Source organism: Sorex araneus, chromosome 7, assembly GCF_027595985.1.
Source record: "Sorex araneus isolate mSorAra2 chromosome 7, mSorAra2.pri, whole genome shotgun sequence".
Taxonomy (NCBI): Eukaryota; Metazoa; Chordata; class Mammalia; order Eulipotyphla; family Soricidae; genus Sorex; species Sorex araneus.
In genome coordinates, this window is record NC_073308.1 from 42,555,006 (window position 1) to 42,574,392 (window position 19,387).

Consider the following 19,387-nt stretch of genomic DNA (forward strand, 5'->3'; position numbering starts at 1 on the left):
TCTCTGTCCTTCTCCCTGATTCCAGCGGGCAGGCCCCTGTCCTCAGCTTGCCCTGCCTTTCCCTTGGACCCCCAAGCTTCAAAGCCTCTTGCTCTTGCCCTGTGGCTTCCCCGAAGCCTTGGCTTAGCATGGAGATGTGACCTCTCCACGCCCGGGCTGCCACCAGCCTCCAGACAGCCGGCTAGATGCTCCCTTCCAGCGCCAGCCGGGCTCCCAGGCAGAACCTTTGGGACCCCTCGGATTGGGATCATGGCTACCAGGCTGTGCCCACACCCGTGTACCCCCATCAGGCTCTCTAAAGAATGTAACTATTAGGGTCCCAGGCTGCTTTCCTTCCCTAGCTCTCTGCGGGATCTTGGCCACATGCCCAGCTTTCCTCTCTGCAGACATACATGTGTATATAATTATATATATATACATATATATATATATTTTTGCCCAGGTCTGGGTTTTGTTCCTGTCAGACCCTGGCATCCCTTTCTACGGTGTGTGTGTGTGTGTGTATGTGTGTGCGTGTGCGTGCACACACGTGCATGTGTGTCTATAATGCTGGAGGAAAGGACTCTGCTTGGAATTAAAGGTTGCACTGGGTCCCCTCATCTATTTGTCCTTTATGAGCCACCAGAGCTGGGTGTGAGGGACAGGGTGAAGGTCGAGTTTGGGCACAGCAGCTCTTAGGGGTAGAAAGATGGGGCCCACCCTGGCCTCCCCCAGGCCCTGGGAGCAGAGGCCAGCCCGGAGAAGGCCCCCATGAAGGCCAGCTGGGGATCAGCTACTCTGACCGCCACCAAGGCCTTCAGGCTCCTCTGGGTATAGACTTGTTGGCATCCTGGATGGCGGCCCCCTCCAGGCCCTAATCTGGGGGTCCCGGGCCGCACAAAAGCAGCCAGAGTTCTGGGCTGGCTGTGGGGACCCCATGGGGGTAGCATTTGCTGGAGACCCAGGGAGGAGAGGGGAGTCGGTCTTGGTTGCCTTGGCTCGAGGTTGTGCTGCGCAGGGGACACAGGACCTGGGTCTGACCTACCTAAGAGGTGGAGGGGTGGGGATCTGATCCCAGGATTGGCAGGAGGACCTGGGGTGTGGGTGCTCACCGGGGAGGAGTCAGCCTCACCTGACTGGCACGGAACCTCCCGTGGGTGCAGGCAGAGGCCAGCAGGTGAGTTGGAAGGGGCCCAAGTATGCACTAAGCTGGGGGCAGGCGTCTGACCCAAGTGCCCTGCCCCTGGGACTGGTTTCTGGACTCTTGGGTGGACACAAGAGCAAAGTGATCACCACCCCACAGCGAGCGAAGATCTGAGTGGCCTGTGACCCTTTCATTTTCCAACCCCCTGTGAAGTCGCCGGGGAATGACCGTGCTAATCTATCATGAGTGTGAGGCCTGTGGAATAGGGACACTTCACCTGAAGTCCCCAGGTGGGGGAGGGACGAACATCTTCGTTATTTCCTGGCTGCTGACTCAGGTTCCCTCCAGGTCAGCCCAGGGACAGCAGGGCAGGGCTGAGAGGAGGTGGACAGCAGAGAGGCAGAGAGGCGAGCGAGCGGCCCCCTTCTGCTCCTGAGCATCAGGTGTTTGGCATGTGATATCCAGACAAGCTCAGCACCCCAGGGTCATGGAGCCCCCAGGGAGGCACAAGGCAATGTAAGCACGGCCCACTGAGAAACCGGGATGGCGGGGGGCGGGGGCCTGGGGGTAGAGGGAGAGTGGACAGTAAGTTCCTGAGAATTTAGAGTCATCCAAAGTGAATCAGTTCTAGACACACACACACCACACACACACACACACACACACACAGAGCAGATTCCAGAGCTTAAAGAATGAATATTTAGGAAGCAGTTTCCAAAAAATTATTACTATTATTAATTTGGGGGGTGAACAACAACTGGTACAACAACGGGTTGTGCTCGAGGCTCAGGGATCACTTCTTGAAGGGCTCAGGAGACCATATATGATGCCAGGGATTGAACCCGGGTCAGCTACATGCAAGGCAACCACCTCACCCACTTTACTATCTCTCTGATCCCTTTTCACTATTATTTAAATTTTTTAAACATTTTTATTAAAAATATTTAAAATGTTTTTTTTTTCTTTTGAGGTAACACCGGCGATGCACAGGGGTTACTCCTGGCTCATGTACTCAGGAATTACTCCTGGTGGTGCTCAGGGGACCATATGGGATGCTGGGAATCGAACCCGGGTCAGCCGAGTGCAAGACAAATGCCCTACCCGCTGTGCTATTGCTCCAGTCCCAGTTTTGGTTTCTTTAAACCATATCTAGTAGTGTTCAGGGGCTACTCCTGACATAGTGCTCAGGGACAATATGGTGCTGGGAATAAACCCACGGTTCCCGCATACAAAGAACACGCTTCAGCCATTTAAGCCATCTTCTCAGCCCTCCACATATTGTTTTAAATTCAGATCTTATGATTAATAATTAAAAGATGTTTACAAGTTGGATGATAAGGTTAATTAATATTAAACCAATGAAAACAAAGAAACAATTTCATAATATATATATATTTTTGGGGGGGCACACCTGGCTGTGCTCAGCACTTACTCCTGAGTCACTCCTGGTGGTGCTTGGGAGACCATCTGGGGTTCTGGGGATTGAATCTGGATCGGCCACGTGTGAGGCAAACACCCTGCCCGCTATTCTCTCTGGCCCGTCAGGATTTAAAAAGTTTAAATCAGGGGTTTCGGGATGTAATTCAATAACGGAGCACTTTCCTGATATGCGTGAGGCCAGGGTTTAATCCCCAGGAAGAAATTTTAAACCAAGGATTATCTCAGACAACTGCCCTTTTCTTAATGGAGGATGGCTTGTTAATATATTCATAAATATATTAATATTATTAATAAGGAAATCCTGATTCACACATAAGCAGTTACAGAATCGTAGGGCTTATAAACATGCACACACCCATTCACATTCACATTCCTCCGAAGGGCAGCGTGTTTGTCCCGAGACCTTGGGTCTGAGCTTAGAGTCCTGCTCCCCGCAGACCGTTTGCCCTGAGCGGGCTCCCCTGCCCATTAAGCTGCAAGGCAGCGAGGCATTATTCGAAGCGCTCCTCCATGGTGAAACAGAATTTTTGGGGAGGCACATGGGGAGGTGTTCTGGGGCCATGTGATGCCAGCGTCAAATCCAGGGCTACCACAGGCATGAGCCTTTGTCCCAGACCATTGAACCATTTGCTGAGTATCCCCGCTCCCCGGTTAAAGTTGAATTTAAATACCAGTGTGCTCTACCACTTCCGGCAAGTAAAAGTGTGCACAGACTCTTCCTAGAGCCTTTCTTTATTTATTTATTTTTGCTTCTTGGGTCACACCCAGTGATGCACAGGGGTTACTCCTGGCTCTGCACTCAGGAATTACTCCTGGCAGTGCTCAGGAAGCCATATGAGATGCTGGGATTCGAACCTGGGTCGGCCATGTGCAAGGCAAACGTCCTACCCGCTGTGCTATCACTCCAGCCCCATCTTCCTAGAGCCATTAAAGCAAAAAAGTTAGGCTGTATGAAAGGTTATGCATCAGCTGGCTGCAGCTCACCGAGGCAGCTGCCTGGACCCACCCACACAGGCCCCGGGAACAAGCAGCACCGGACCCCTCCCTCCACCACCCACCTCAGAGGCTCAGAATACAAAACAGACTTGGTTTTTCCTTTCGTCCAGAAACATTTCGGAGTGGTGGTTCGGGTTTGGGCCACACCCACCAATGCCCTGGGTTACCCCCTCTGAGCTCAGGAATTCCTCCTGGTGGTGCTTGGGGGACCGGATGGGGAAGCGGGGGATCGCAGCTGGGAAGGCCGTATGCAAGGTAAGTGGCCTACCTGTCTCGCCCCTGTCCGGAGGCAATCTGGACTAAAAACTTCCTCCCTTCCCAAGCCTTCCCCACCCGGGCACCTGTTTGCTGATGGACCCTCTGACAGCATCTCTCCTGCCCCAGCAGCAGGACAGGTGTGGCATGAGACAGCTGTAGCCCGAATTCCATCACCCTGGCCTGGCCAGGTGACTCAGGAGGAAAGCAGGCTCTGCTCCTCTGCGGCTGGCACGCAGCTCTGGGCAGGTGGGCATGGCCAGGCCTCAGCCCCTCTGGGAACAGCAGAAGCCGGAAGGGTGAACGCATAAAGCCTAAAGCTCTGGTGACCCCCAGCAGCTGGCTCTTGGCTCTGTGACAGGGGCTGTCCCCTTCTGAGTGATTCCCACTGTCTCACCCTTCGGGGTTGGCGGTCAGCAGAAATCCATCCAGAGCAACATGGGTGCTATCAGATGAGTCCTACCTTCCTGGGGGCTGGAGGCAGCAGAGGGACACTCTGGCCACCCTGGGGCTCGGCTGCTTGGGCCCTCCCCAAGCCTCCCTCTGGACATTCCAGAACTCCTGTGCTCTGGCTGAGGTTCTGCTTGTGTAACTCTTGAGTGTAATTTTCCAGGGTGTGCCCCCACCCCAAGGGACACCCGCCTGCTGTCTCTTTCCTTGGTGCGGCTACAAGGGCAAACCCAGGCCATTGTGCCTCCTCCCGCAGGCCAGCGGACACAGCACTGTCTCGGCAGACAAATGACGTTCATTTTAATCATTCCCCTGAGTTAGCCCCATAGAGCTAATAAATTACCACTCGGCACGAAATTAATATAAGGCAGGGAGCGAGTTTTACATTGCTGTTTGCGGGAAGTGTTTGGCACTCAGCACCATCCTGCACTCAACAGACTCCGGCTAGTGACCAAGGGGTGGACGAAACCCACAAACCTCATTCCTCCAGGAAAGCCCTCTGGGTCCCCTCAATGGCGTCCCCACGGGTCTAGTGACTAGGTGGGCCAAACCCCACAACCGGGGTCGGAGCAGGCTGAGCACACACTCCCAGCCCGGTTTGGGAGGGCTGAACCCCAAGAGTGGGTCGGAGTGAGCCAAGCCCCATGACTGGATCAAGGCAAGATGAGCCTCCAGCCCTTTGGGACTCAGCCTGGTCGGGTCAGGACCAGGCCCCAATGGGGTCAGAGTGCAGCCGGTCAGGGTGGGCTGAGCCCCCAGCCCGAGGGCCCAGGTGGGTGGAGTGGGCGGCAGAGCCCACCACTCAGTCGAGGGGGGTGAACCCCAAGTCTAAGTCGGGGTTGGCTGAACCCTCAGACCGGGTGGGGGCAAACACCCAGACGGGTCTAGGGCAGGCCAAGGAGACCCCAGCTGGGTCACAGTGCAGCTGGGTCTGGGCAGGCCAAGTCCCCAACCAGCAGGTCAGGGTGCAGCCGGGTGGGGTCGAGCTGAGCCCCAAACCGGGCAGGGGTGCAGCTGGACCCAGGCGGCCTGAGCCCCCAGCAGGGTCAGGTTGCAGCTGGATGAGGTCGAGCCAAGCCCCCAGACTGCTCGGGGCAGACCGAGGCCCCAACCGAGCCGAGGTGCAACCGGACCAGGGTGGGCTCAGCCCCCAGCCCGTCGGGCCCAGCCGGGCCGGGGCGGGCAGGTCCCCCAAGCAGGCCCGGGGTGCAGCCGGGTCGGGCGGGCCAAGCCCCCAGGCCGTCGAGCCCAGCCGGGCCAGGGCGGGCAGGTCCCCCAAGCAGGCGGGGTGCAGCCGGGCCAGGCCGGGCGGGCCGAGTCCCCAGGCGGGCCGGGGCAGGCCGGTCCCCCAGGCGGGCCGGGTTGCGTGCAGCCGGGCCGGGGCGGACCGAGCCCCCAGCCCGTCGGGCCCAGCCGGGCCGGGGCGGGCCTGCCGCGGCCCCGCCTCCCGCCGCGCCCGGGCCGCCTCCTCCGCGCCGCGCTGGCCGCTCCGCCGCCCGGACCGGGCCGGGCCGCCGCCATGCTGAGCCGGCTCGGGGCGCTGCTGCAGGAGGCCGTGGGGGCGGTGAGGCCGGGGCGCGGGGCGGGCCGCGGGGTGGCCGGGCCGGGCCGGGCCGGAAGGGCGGCGGGGCCGGGGGAGGAGCCGGCGGCGGGCGGCGGGGCGCGGGCCGGCCCGGGACCCCCACCCCGCGCGCGGGCCTCCCGGCGGCGGCCCCGACCCCTGGCCCGCCCGCGCCCCGCGGACCCCGCTCTCAGCCCCGCGCAGTCGCGCTCTCGTCGCCCCTGTTCGCTCGGCGCCTTCCCTGGGGCCCTGCTCCACCCTCCCTGCTTCCCGGTCACCGCTTGGGCAATTCCGGCCTGGGCCCCAGCCCGGCCGCAGCCCCCCAGGCTCGGCCGTGCGGGTGGGCGCACCCTTCTCCAGTCCCCTCGACCCCGGCGGCAGAGGCCAGCTTGGTGGCCCCTGCAGCTGGCTGGGCAGGGGGACCCAGGGCCCAGGTGTGGCTTCGGCCGTTTGTGTCCTTAGAGGGCAGGTCAGCTGTGCCCAGGAAGGCTCCTTGGTTTGCGGTGACGCCCCGGAACGGCAAATGTAACCATCCTGTGGGGCTCCTAGTAGAAACCTTCCCCCCGGCCAGTGAAATGTATCCAGTTTTCCCAGGAGAAACAAGTCAGTCCCTGAGTGCGGGTCGCCCGGTCCCTCCCACGCAGGAGCCGTGATGTCCTTTTCCTTCCGCCTCTTGGTGCCTTTCCCTTGGCCCCCCACACCCCCGCAGGGGCGCTCCCAGGTCCCTCCTGCCCTCCTCCCTGCCCCTGTCCCTGCCCCTGCCCCAGTGGCTGTCACCTTAGCGCACAAACCCAGCCCTCCTGTTGGAGTTCCTCAGCCCAGTGGAGAATTCTGCTCTCAGGCCCGGCCTTGCTCTGTCTAGAGGCACCCTCACCATTGGACTTCCCCGGGTGTGTTGGACACCAGGCAGTGAGATGCCTAGGAGGCCATTACCACGGGGCGGGATGCAGGGACACTGACCCCCAGGCCTTGAGCCCCTCCCGCCCCCGCAGCTCTCCTGGTCAGGTGCCCTGAGGCGGGGCAGCCCCAGTTACACCCGCATGGCATTCCACCCACGTGATTCCACCCACGTGCCGCTATCAGTGCTCAGCCTCTTGGGCTTGTTGGGGGTTTTATTTGTGTTGGGTTGGTCTTTGGGGGCTTGGTTTTATTTTTCTTTTTGGGCCACACACCTGGCAGTGTTCCGGGGTTACTCCTGGCTCTGCACTCAGGAAATATTCCTGGTGGTGCTCAAGGGAACTATCTGGGGTGCTGGGGATCAAACCCTGGTTGGCTGAGTGCAAGGCAAACGCCCTCCCCACTGTGCTATGCTCTGGCGCCCTAAGCCTCTTGAAATGGGCCACAAGCTCCCCGGGGCCTGCCCCAGAGACCAGCACACAGGACGGCTCTTTCCAAAGCATCTCAGCACCTTACCTCTGGCCACGCACCGGCCCACAGACCTCACTCTTCTGGGATGGGCTCTTGGACCCTCAGAATTCAGAGAATAGGCTCCTACCACCTAGGGTTTGGTGTAAACCCAAAATAACAGCCCAGCAAGAATAGGAACAGCAGGGTACACAGTGTTAACCAAAATGGATCATTAGAAAAGAATAATTTTTGTTTTGGCACGGGGGACTCCCAAGCAGAACTCAGGAACCCTCCTGGAGATACCCAGCCAAGAGTATCTTGGCAGTTTCATTTTTATTCCTTCCTCCCTCCCTTCCTTCATCTTTCCTCCTTCCTGCCTCTCTCTCCCTCCCTTTCTTCCTTCAGTCTTTCCTCCTTCCTTCCTCCCTCCCTCCCTTCCTTCATTTCGTCTTCCTTCCTTCCTTCCTTCCTTCCTTCCTTCCTTCCTTCCTTCCTTCCTTCCTTCCTTCCTTCCTTCCTTCCTTCCTTCCTTCTTCCTTCCTTCCTTCCTTCCTTCCTCCCTCCCTCCCTCTTATTTTTTTATTTTTTACTTGGTGTTCTGGGTCACACCCGACAATGCTCAGGGGCTAGTCCTGGCTCTACACTCAAGAATCGCTCCTGGCAGTGCTTGGGGGACCATATGGGATGCCGGGGACTGAACCCGAGTCGGCCGTATGCAAGGCAAATGCCCTACCTGCTGTATTATCGCTCCGGCTCCACTTTCCTCCCTCTTAACTCCGCAGTGCTGCTGGGATCCAGTGTCACTTGACCTAGAATTGCTGACCTCATAGTTGTGTGCTCTGGCCCATAGGTGCTGGGAGCACCAGAGCTACCCCCAGTGGTGCCTGTGGGCTCCCAAGGCTGTTGCGGCAGCGCTGGGGGAAGGCATGCGGTGCCGGGTTCAGACCCTGGATCTTGTACACTTTATCCCTTTGAGCTGTCTCCCTTGCCTGATAGTAGGTTTCTTGAGGATAGGATCTGAAATAGCCTTGTCTTGTTCATAGCATCTAGCAAGTATCTTACAAATGCTGGCACTTGTAGATCTTAACCGAACAAGTGATTTGAAAACGCAGTTTACTGGTGCATAGAGTATGAGGAGAGAGAGAGACAGAGACAGAGACAGAGAGAGAGAGAGAGAGAGAGACAGACAGAGACAGAGAGAGGTATTCCTCCAAGAAGAGCAAGAAGAGGGTTTTATGGAGCTGGGGACTGCTAGATCCCTAAAGGCCAGAGAGATACAGGACCTCTGATCTGAACAGAAAGCGAGGGATTAGCACTTTGGGACCAGGACGATTATTTTCTTCCTGCAGACTTCTATTCTGCAGGAAAGAGAAAAAAATGCCCTTTTTTGGAGAGGTTTTTTGGGGACAGTGGTGTTTATTGGCTCGAGGTTTGCTTCAGCTGAGGTGTGGAGATGGAGAAAGCACTTCTGGGCCGGGAGGTTTGAAGTTTGTCATTAGAGGGATCGGAATTCTGGAAGGAGCTGGAGGAGGCAGGAACAGGAGCAGAGACAGTTAAGGAGGACCCGGGTGCCCATTCTGCAGGCTTGGACATAAAATGCTCTTAAGTAAAGCGCACAGAGGCCAGAGAGATAGGATCGGAGTTCAGGCATGTGCCTTGCACGGGGCCGACCACTCTTTGATCCCTGCCACCAGGCACAGTCCTGGAGGACCCTTCACATGACCAGGATTGGCCTGTTTGACCAAGAATTGCCAGACCCCTGAACACCACTTGGGGGACCCCCCCAAAAATTAAGGAAGGCCCTAGCGTTCCCTACCTCGTGGAGTGGCATCTGTCCTGGCCTTGCCCCCGGCCTCCCTCCTCCTCTGATCAGGACGGCTGTCTCCACGCCGCCTCCCACCTGCTCTTTCTCTAGGCCGCTGCAGTAGCAGCACACCTGTGTTGCATCGAGGTGATGGCGTTGTCTCTCTCCCCTGCCGGTCCCCTCTGCTCTGGCGGGACAGGGATTGTGGGATCTCATGTGTCCGGGAGAAACTCTCCCTGCTCCCTGTGGGAACCCTGACCCAGGACCAGAGCGCCAGCTTGACGCTCAGTGGATGGCAGTACCTGCGCCCTGACACCGATCGGTCTGTCTCAGGGGCACCCGAGTCACCTCATCACCTCCGCGGCCGCCTCTAGCCCGTGTCCCTGCTCTCTCTGCAGCGGGAGCCCAGCATCGACCTGCTCGAGGCCTTCGTGGAGCACTGGAAAGGCATCACACACTACTACATCGAAAGCACAGGTGGGCTTCTGGAGGGGGCAGGGTGGAGGGCGTGGGCAGGCACTGCGCAGCTCAGCTGCAGGGTCCCGAGGAAGGGGGCCCACCGTGGCCTTTGGACAGGGGCTGACTCTGCAAGACAGAGGTCGAGGCCTGTGCCCTGCAACATTCCCTGGCCCTTGTCTCCGAACTTTCCATTCTCAAGTGCTGCGCTCGGGGTTTGCTGATTAAAAGAAATGAACTAATGGGTGGGCTGGAGTGATAATACAGCAAGTAGGGCGTTTGCCTTGCATGCGGTTGACCCGGGTTTGATCCCCAGCATCCCATATCATCCCCTGAGCACCACGAGGAGTAATTCCTGAGTGCATGGCTGGGTGTGACCCAAAAAGCAAAAAAAAAAAAAAAAAATTAACTAATGTCTGATTTCCCTGAGCCAGTGTGGAGGACACTTGCCAGTGGCCCTCGGGGAAGAGGGAAGGAAAGATGATATATATGAGTGATGTAATGAGTCCGAGCTGAGGCCATGTCAGTAGCCAGCGTCCATGCTGCCAGGGTGTGACTGAGGGCTGGACTCTCACTTGTCGATCAGCAGGGAACCCTGTCCTGCACCCCTTGTGTCCACCTCCCCGGTCAGATGGGCTGCCCTGTTCCTAAACGTTTCTTTGCAGCCTCGGCAAGCCCAGGAAGTTAAAGAGCAGCCTTCAGGCACTCAGGGGCACCTGTCTGCCAGCCAGATCTCTGGGTCTTGGCACTGTTGCCATAGGGACTGTACCGTTCTCAGTGATGGGGGGCCATGCTGGGCATTATGATGTCCAGTGGCAAATCTGGACTCTCCCCACTACATGACAGTAATGTTTCCCCTACTGTGATACGGTGGTTTCCCCAGATTGTGTCAAATGTCTCCCAGTTGGGAATGATTGTTTTAGACTTACGCTCTCTCTCTCTCTCTCTCTCGCTCTTGCTCTCTCCCTCACTCTCTCGCTCACTCACACTCTCTCTCCTCCCCTCCCTCCTTCCCTCTCCGTTGTCTCTTCTTTCTTCCTTCTCCTTTCCTCTTGCTCTTCCTCTCCTTCCTTCCTTCCTTCCTCTTGCTCCCCTTGTCTCTCTCCCTCCTGCTGTCTCCACCCTCTGATTGACACCGATTAGTCTGTCTCAGGTGCACACACATTAGTCTGTCTGCTGCACCGTGACCACAAGAAGTCTCATTAGCATTCATCGCCGCACTTCTGGCTTTGTCTTCTGGGGATGAGAACTAAGATTTACGCCCTTAGCCACTTTCCAGTACGCTGTCTGGTGCCATGACCTCGAGAGGCTCCAGGCTGGCCGGCATTTCCTGGGGCTTATCACGGGAAGTGTGTGGCCTTCAGATGGGCAGCCTCCTCCTGACAGAGCCAGTCACCAGGGAAGCAGGAGGAGGCCCAGAGAGCAGTCGGGTCCCTCGGCGCCCAGTCCAGTCATTTCCAGAACACTCCCCAGACCAGAGGTGTGGGAGGAGGGGCACAGGCGCCTTGTGTAGAGCCAGTGCCCTCCGCAGAAGCTGGGGGTGCTCCAAGACTCGTCAGAGCCCCCACAGACCCCTCTCCCCTGGGCCTCCACGACCAGCTTCCTTCTTCGGGCACCATGGGGGCTCGCTGCCCCTCCCCACATTGTGTTTTCTGCTCTGTGAGGAACAGCATGGCCCTCTGTGAGTGAAAAGGGCATCACCGGCGCTGGAGATTTTCTGGCAGCACCTGCCAGAGACCCTCCGTGGGGTCCTGGGGAAGGACAGTGCCGGCCAGCGGCCAAGCGCACGCCCCAGGTTTGGAGAAAGGAAGACGAGCGAGCTTCCCCGCAGGCCGGGCCCACACGCCTTAGGGGCGTCTCCTGAGCCGCGTCCACGGGGCTGGTCTCTCCGCAGCCTAGAGGCATCAGCAAGGGGCACAAACTGCAAACTGTCCCCCCATGTCCCTTCACACTGCCCACCCCGAGGCCCTCAGGTCTGACCATGCGGCCAGAACGACCCTCGTCACCCTTCCCTCCGTTGTTTCCCCAACCAGATGAAAACACCCCCGTCAAGAAGACAGACATCCCCTGGCGGCTGAAGCAGATGCTGGACATCCTGGTGTACGAGGAGCGGCAGCAGGCGGCCGCCAGCGAGGCCGGGCCATGCCTGGAGTACCTGTTGCAGCACAAGATCCTGGAGACCCTGTGCACGCTGGGCAAGGCCGAGGTGGGCTGCCCCGGGGCGCTTCCAGATCCTTCCATGCCAGCCAGGGCCCCTGGGGTCCGCACTCTCCCACCTGTGCCTGTTCCAGTCCTGCCGCTGGTGGGGCCGAGAGCACCTCCCAGTCTCACCCTGAGCACCCACCACCTCCCCCACCCCGGCCCTCCCTTCTTGGCTGAGGGGCCCCCCGGTGACCCCTCAGCAGAGGGGCCTGGGGTTATCGTGGTGCCAGGCTGTGTCTCTGTAGCTGTGAAAGGAGTCAGGGAGGGGGTGGCTGGACATGAAAGGGGGCCCAGGTCTTGCGGGCCCGGGAGTGATGAGGCAGGAGGGGCTGGCGGGGAGGCGCCCGAGGCACGTGCTGGAGGATGGCAGGTGCCAGGGGAGGAGCCTTGTTCGGGCAGGGGCCTGCTTCTGCCTCACAGCCCTTGTGTGCCCCTATGCCCCGTCCCCAGTACCCACCGGGCATGCGGCAGCAGGTGCTCCAGTTCTTCAGCAAGGTGCTGGCTCAGGTGCAGCACCCGCTCCTGCACTACCTCCACGTCCACAGGCCGGTGCAGGTGAGGTGCCCCCTGGGGGGGTGAGTGCCCCTCCCGCTCCCTCACCCAGCGCCCTTGCCGCCCTGCCACCCCGTTCCCCTCGGCTTCATTCCTGGTCCCTTCCAGAAACTCCTCCGGCTTGGCGGGGCCGCGCCCGGGTCCCTCACGGAGAAGGAGGAGGTGCAGTTCACCACCGTCCTCTGCTCCAAAATCCAGCAGGAGCCAGATCTGCTCACGTACATCCTGGAGGTGAGGGCCTCCCCGGGCAGCGGCCACAGGCAGGACCTGTCCGGGTGCCTGCATGGGAGAGGCGGGGTGGGGAATGGCCTCCCCACCGCCCCCAGCCTCAGCCAACCTCCTCCACAGGGTAAAAAGATGGTCAGCGGGAAGAAAGCATCCAGAGAGACCACCGCCCTGCCCAGCACGGCGGCCAGCGCCAGGGACCAGCCCGCGCCCAGCCCGGCTCCCGACAGGACTTCCCGCGGGGCCTGGGCCGGGCCCCCTCGGCCGCCCGCAGAGACGGATGAGCCGGACGGAGGGGCCGGGGACAGCAGCCTCGTCACCTCCCTGCTGGGCCTGTGCAGGAGCAAGGTGCGGGGAGGGAGGAGTGGGTGGCCGGGAGGAGGCAGGGGTTGAGGGGCAGGTCCCTGAAGGGGTGCCCCTTGCCCCCAGAAAGGCCGCGTGGCCCTGAAGGCCCGCGAGAACCTGCTGCTTCTGCTGAGCCTGGCCTCCCCGGAGGCTGCCACCTACCTGGTGCACAGCCGGGCCTGCTGCCCCGCCCTCGCCGCCCACCTGGGCCAGCTGTACCAGGCCCTGCCCGCCTTCCTGGACCCCGCGGACGTCGCTGCTCTAGAGGGCGTCAGCTGGAGGTAGGCGCCCGGCGCCGGGCCCTGGGAGCTGGGCCTGCCCTGCGTACCACGCCAGGTGGGATTCCGGCTCCCAGAGGACCAGGGTCGAGGCAGGGGTGTGGGGAGGGGAGCCAGAACCCCACCCCGCTCTGGCCGCGCCCGGGCACTGCCAGCTCCTCTCTGTCCCCTCAGGCTGCCCAGTGCCCCGTCCGACGAGGCCTCGTTCCCTGGCAGGGAGGCCTTGGCTGCCTTCCTGGGCTGGTTTGATTACTGCGACCACCTCATCCTGGAGGCGCACCCGGTGAGCAGGACTGGGCGCTGCATGCCGCCCCCCCCCCCCCACCTGCCCCGTCCTTCCCCAGCCCACCCCACCCCTTGAGGGCAGGACCCTCTCTTCCTGTTGCTGGGCGCCGCGTGGGGACCGCCCTTTCTCAGGGGAAACGGTCGACGAGGACCCTGCGTTTTAGACGTGCTCTTGGGGACCCAGGTGGTGGCAGACGCTCTGGCCAAGGCTGTGGCTGACAAGTTGCTGGTGGAAATTCTGCAGCCGCAGCTGCTGCACGTGTAAGTGAGGGCCAGTGCCCGCGGGTGTGCCCCGCCCAGCCTAGCCCTGCCCAGCCTCACAGCCCACCCTGTTCCCCTCCCCACCAACCTCCCCCCGTCCCCCCCAGGCCAGAGACCTTCTTGGCCACCACCATGCCCCCAGCCCTCTCCCCTACTCCACAAGCAGGCCCGCTCATGGCTCAGAGCCGCGAGGAGGTGCCGGGAGCACAGGGCTGAGGCGGGGTGAGCAGCGGAGGCCCTGGGAGGGAAGGCGACCAGGAAAGGGGCTTCTCCTCTCCCTGCAGGTCCGAGCAGGCCCTGCTGACCGCCACCGCGCTGCTCACGGCCATGCTGCGCCAGCTCCGAGCGCCTGCGCTGCTGCGGGAGATGGTCGCGTTCCTCTTGGGCCCCGACCAGCCCCCTGCCTCGGCTGCCCCTGACGACAGCCCCCCGACACTGTGCACCCACCTCATCAGGCACTGTGACCACCTCTCCGAGGAGGTGAGGGGCTGGGCCCTCTCTCCCTCTCTCTCTCTCTCTCTCTCTCTCTCTCTCTCTCTCTCTCTCTCTCTCTCTCTCTCACACACACACACACACACACACACACACACACACACACACAGAGTGACACAGTGGCTTTCTTAGTCACTTCCTTCCTTCCTTCCTTCCTTCCTTCCTTCCTTCCTTCCTTCCTTCCTTCCTTCCTTCCTTCCGGGCCCTCTCTCTCTCTCTCTCTCTCTCTTTTACACACACACACACACACACACACACACACTGACACGGTGGCTTTCTTAGTCACTTCCTTCCTTCCTTCCTTCCTTCCTTTCTTCCTTCCTTCCTTCCTTCCTTCCTTCCTTCCTGGCCCTCTCTCTCTCTCTCTATCTCTTTTACACACACACACACACACACACACACACACACACTGACACGGTGGCTTTCTTAGTCACTTCCTTCCTTCCTTCCTTCCTTCCTTCCTTCCTTCCTTCCTTCCTTCCTTCCTTCCTTCCTTCCTTCCTTCCTTCGTCACACCTGGTGATGCATAGGGGTTACTCCTGGCTCTGCACTCAGGAATTACTCCTGGCGGTGCTGGGGGGACCATGGGATGCTGGGAATCGAACCCGCGTTGACTGTGTGCAAGGCAAATGCCCTACCCGTTGTGCTATCACTCCAGTCCCTTAGTCATATGCTTTGATGGCACTTTCTGTGCTGCAGACCCCCAACGCACCCCTCCTCCCCGCCCCCCTGCCCCAAAAGGGTTCCCTCCTTTTCCACTCTGCAGTTTCAGTTCCCTGACTTGACCATTGGAGGCATTTTGAGAGCGACCTATTACGACTCTCCTGCCCGTGCATTGTTGTAGTTGTTCTAGCGTTGACTGGTTGTGAATGTTACTCTCCACCCCCCACCCCCCACCCCCAGGCCTAATTTAGAAGTTAAGCATCTTCATAGGGAAGCGCTGGGGCAATCAGTCTGTTTAGGGGTAGGTCCAATGTGATCCCAGCACGCAGTATGGGAATAGATGCCCCTGCGGGCAGGCCCGGGGCCCCGTGTCCCTGGGATTCCAGGAGGCCTGAGGGGCCTCTTTGCCTTGGGAGCCGTCCATACAGAGTCCAGAGAAGCTGGGGCCGTACCTGGCCTCACTTACTGCCAGTCTGGTTCCAAGGCCTGCGCCCATCCGCCCACCCCCGCTCAGTGCCCGTGGGAGATACCCCCCTCCGGAGACTTTGATCTGGGTGAAGAGTTTCCAGCCCCCCACCCCAAGGAGAGGGCGGGAGGGGCGCCCTGCTGACCGCCTGCCGCCCCAGATCAGCATCACCACGCTGCGGCTGTTTGAGGAGCTGCTGCAGAAGCCGGACCCGAGGATCGTCCACAGCCTGGTCCTGTGCCATCTCGAGGGCCGCCCCTACGTGGCGCGGGGCTGTCCCGAGCCCGAGAACTACGAGGACACCCTGTAAGTGTTGGGCCGCGCTGCCCCGCACCCCGCTGGCCCTGCCCACAGCCCCGGGGCCTGCTTCAGGGGTGCTGCTGTGCTTCCCCGGCCGCAGGGATCTGGAGGAGGACCCCTACTTCTCCGACGGCTTCCTCGACGCCGGCTTCCAGCCCTCGGCCAAGCCTCCGCCCGCCCCGGCCACTAACTCCGACGGCAGAACCGCGGTAACCGAGATCGTCAACAGGTAGGCCGCGGGGCAGGAAGGAGAGGCGGGGAGATGCGGGCGGCCCAGGTGGGCCCCCCCCCTCCACCCTGTCACCTGGGTCCTCTCCTGCAGCTTCCTCTGCCTGGTCCCCGAGGAAGCCAAGACCTCCGCCTTCCTGGAGGAGACGGGCTACGACACATACGTCCACGACGCATATGGACTGGTGAGTGCGGACGCCCTCGTCCGCGCCCCTGCACCTCGGGTCTCTCAGGACCAACTGTGCTCCCCTCCGGCACGCCTGCCCGAGGTGCTCCGTGCCCATCTTCCTGGGGGAGGGGGCACGGCGTCGCCACCCCAGCCCCCTCCTTTCTCAGTTCCAGGAGTGCAGCTCCCGCGTCGCCCCCTGGGGATGGCCCCCGAGTCCCGCCCCCCTGGACCCCCATGAGCCCGAGCGGCCCTTCTTCGAGGGCGCCTTCCTGCAAATGCTGTTTGACCGCATGTCCCGGATCTTGGAGCAGGTACCCCACGGCCAGGCCCCCACATCAGGGGTCGGCCCTCAGGGTGACCTCGGGTGGCCTCCAGAGTCCTTGGGAGGCGGGGTCCGACCACGGGGGCAGGGGTCGGAGGGGGGAAGGTGGTCCTCTTGACGGCTTTGGCTCCGCGGCAGCCCTGACCCCCACTCCTCCCCGCGGGAAGCCCCGTCTCGCCTCTGCTCCACACGCCCCAACATGTTCTGGCCCTCAGCCCCAGGGAGTCCATGACACACACGTCACGTGAGCCTCCCGCCCCCGCACACGTTCAGACTGGCCAGGCGCCTCGCTGGGGGAGTGCAGAAATGCTCGCTGCCCCCTGCCAAGCCCGCCTTGTCCACCGTGTTCCCTACAGCCCTACAGCCTGAACCTGCAGGTGACCTCAGTCCTGTCCCGGCTTGCCCTCTTCCCCCACCCCCACGTCCACGAGTACCTCCTGGACCCCTACATCAGCCTGGCCCCCGGCTGCAGGAGCCTCTTCTCTGTGCTGGTCAGGGTGAGGCTGCCTGGGGCGGGTGGGCCCCGGGGGGGGGCGGATTGTGCCAGGGGCAGGGAGAAGGGGGGAGCTGGACAGGCAGGGGCAGCTGAGGGCCGTAGAGACGGGCATTCTGGCCAGTACCAGGGGATGAGGGAAGGCCTTGCCCGTGGCCTGAGGGAAATCCCAGTCCCCATGCGGGTGGCGGGGGAGGGAGGAGGGTGTTGCCACCTCCAGCTCCTCTGCCTCCTGCTCCAGGTGATCGGGGACTTGATGCAGAGGATTCAGAGGATACCCCAGTTCCCGGGAAAACTGCTGCTGGTGCGGAAGCAGCTGATGGGCCAGGTCCCCGGGGAGCAGTGAGTAGCCGAGGGGAGAGGGTGCTTCCGGGCGGGCCGCGCAGGCAGGTCTGCCCAGGGGCTCACGTCCCGACCCCCTGCTCTCTCCCACAGCTTGGACCACCAGACCCTGCTCCAGGGGGTGGTGGTGCTGGAGGAGTTCTGCAAGGAGCTGGCGGCCATTGCCTTTGTCAAGTTCCCCCCGCACGGCCCTCACCTGGGCCTCCCCGCGCCGCCAGAAGGCCACGTCTGAGCCAGCCGCACGCAGGGCAGGGGAGGCTCCATCCGCGCCTCCGCGCACCTGGCATGCCATGACCCCGCGCAGGACATGACTTGGCTTCGCCCCTCCCTCCGTGAGGCCTGGACTCCCTCGCCCAGGTCCACTCAGCGCCCTGGCCAGACGACCACCCCAGATGGGGGTGTCAGGCAGTGGGTCTCGTGGGTGCCAGATACCGAGGTGCCACAGACAGCCTCCTCCCGGGAGCCCCGTGTCCTCGGGGCCTTCGAGGGGGAGCTGGTGCCCGTCCCTGTCGGCCGCTCGTGAGTCAGTGCCAGGGGCACGAAGCGCTGGCTGCTGGCTCCCAGGGTGCTCGTGGCCCACAGGCTCGAGGGCTGTCCGTCACGCCAGGGGCTGTGGGCGCCGCTGAGACGTGAGGCCGGTGCCCGTCCAGCCTTCCTGGCCGAGCCCGTGGGGAGGGGGCTGTGAGGCCGCCGGCCCCTCTTCCTGTCCGGCCCTCCCGGAGACGGTTGCAAAACTTCCAACTGCCTGATGGCAAATGCCCAAAGCATGTTCCGCGCCCAGGCGGGGGCAGCTGCTAATGAGAACCTTGATGCAACGAGCCAGGGCGGGAGGGGGCCGGGGGAGCCGGGGGGGCCCGGTGCCAGGCCCCGCTCCAGCTGGTTCGTCTCTGGCGCCTTCTGAACCCGTCTCGGCAGGTCGGTCGCACCTGGGCAGAGGGGTTCAGAGGCCCAGCGGGAGGCCCGGCTTTGCCTGGCGCATCCGGCCCAGCCCCTGGCATGGCGGGCCCCATGGCACAGCTCTGGGGGAGCAGGATGCCCACCCGTCCACAGACAACCCCCCCAGGCCCTGGCAGTGTGGGGCGGGGGCCCGGCACCCAGGGCCCGGTGTTCTCCACATGCCCTCCGTGGCTGGGGCGGCCACCCCGCCCCGGCGAATCTGTCTCGACCTGCGGCAGCACACAGGCGGCGCCAGGCATTACCTCAGAGCAGGGCCGCAGTTGCTGGCGTGGCTCCTGGGCAAGGAGGAGCAGGCCAGAGCCCCTTTCACTTCCTTTTCCTGCCCAGGCCGCTTCTAGAAGCCGGCCACAGGTTGCCAAGAGGTGACATGAAAGCAGAGGAAACCCGGTGACCTCTCACGCTCTCCCTCCCTCCTCCAGGGCCCCGCACACGCACGTGCACGCCACCGTGTGCCCCTGTGTGTATGTGTGTGTGCGTGTGTGTGTGTGTGTGTGTGTGTGTGTGTGTGTGTGTGTGTGTGTGGCGGAGGGTGTCGGGGGGTCCAGAGAAAAGTGCTCAGGCGTCAAACTGCATCTGGACTCTGGTTGAGAAACTGAGGACCCCGGGGGGACGCTGCCCTCCCCGGCACATGGGAGCCCGTGCACGCTCCTCAGACAGCCCGGCAATAAACGGTGTGGTTGCGTGGACACAGCCTCCCTCTGCTTCTCCACCCTCCGCGGCCTTCTGCTCAGGGCTCCGCTGCTAAATCAGGCCCCTTCTTCCTCCCCAAGGAACACAAGCTCCTTTTCCAGCGCGCCCTCGCGGCTGGTGTGAGGGAGGGTACGGGGGAGGCGCTGGCAGAACAAACCTGATGTCCTCGTGCCTGCCAGGAACTAGCCTCGCCGGGCACGGCGGCACTGCTGAGCCAGGGGGCCTGACGGTGAGGGGAAAGCTCATCCCGTAGGGGTGTTGGCGGCTGTGTGACGTTGGGGTGCGTGGGCCGCATCTAGCAGGGCTCAGGGGCCCAGGCGGTGCTGCGGAGTGGACCGGGGCAGGGGGCTCACACATGCAGCTTCTCCCACCCGGCCCCACCCCGGCCCCGTGTCCTGGATGTCTGTGGCTGCTCTGCAGGGCCTCACCCGGCACGCCGGGGGCAGGGCTAGCTTGGAGCCGGGGAGACGGTGCTAATCAGTGGCTCCGTGATGAGTCACTGTGCTGCTCTCTTAAACACCTTCCTCACATGGCACAATCCATGGTCTGCACTCACTTCCTCTGGCTTTCCCTGATCCTTTAGTCAAGTTCTTAAAAAAAAAAAACACCGCATTCCTGACCAAGCTGGGCTGAGAGGGCAGCAGGGGAGGGTGTGAGTCTGGGCTGGAGTGGGGGCCCAGGGCAA

At 61.7% G+C, this 19,387-nt stretch overlaps 1 protein-coding gene across 2 annotated transcripts; it reads left to right on the plus strand.

The window, feature by feature from the left end:
* The first annotated feature begins 5,712 nt into the window (after positions 1 to 5,712).
* FHIP2B (FHF complex subunit HOOK interacting protein 2B) lies at positions 5,713 to 18,698 on the plus strand. Of its 2 annotated transcripts, none has more exons than XM_055144846.1 (17): positions 5,713 to 5,828; positions 9,375 to 9,453; positions 11,466 to 11,638; positions 12,085 to 12,189; positions 12,295 to 12,417; positions 12,535 to 12,759; positions 12,841 to 13,037; positions 13,209 to 13,317; positions 13,504 to 13,580; positions 13,865 to 14,060; positions 15,362 to 15,507; positions 15,602 to 15,730; positions 15,824 to 15,914; positions 16,066 to 16,209; positions 16,577 to 16,717; positions 16,955 to 17,055; positions 17,149 to 18,698. In XM_055144846.1, the coding sequence occupies exons 1-17, from the start codon at positions 5,784 to 5,786 to the stop codon at positions 17,285 to 17,287; spliced, it is 2,220 nt and encodes a 739-aa protein (XP_055000821.1). In that variant the 5' UTR covers positions 5,713 to 5,783; the 3' UTR covers positions 17,288 to 18,698. The 2 variants fall into 2 exon arrangements, with proteins under 2 accessions (XP_055000821.1, XP_055000822.1); XM_055144847.1 differs by having other exon boundaries at positions 5,743 to 5,828; positions 9,310 to 9,453.
* Positions 18,699 to 19,387: the final 689 nt, after the last annotated feature.

What these genes read in the sequence shown, in the direction of transcription:
- FHIP2B (XM_055144846.1), top strand. Translation starts at nt 5,784, where the DNA reads ATGCTGAGCCGGCTCGGGGCGCTGCTGCAGGAGGCCGTGGGGGCG. An exon ending in CTACTACATCGAAAGCACAG is followed by an intron (nt 9,454 to 11,465) that starts GTGGGCTTCTGG and finishes TTCCCCAACCAG; the next exon opens with ATGAAAACACCCCCGTCAAG. An exon ending in ACGTCCACAGGCCGGTGCAG is followed by an intron (nt 12,190 to 12,294) that starts GTGAGGTGCCCC and finishes GGTCCCTTCCAG; the next exon opens with AAACTCCTCCGGCTTGGCGG.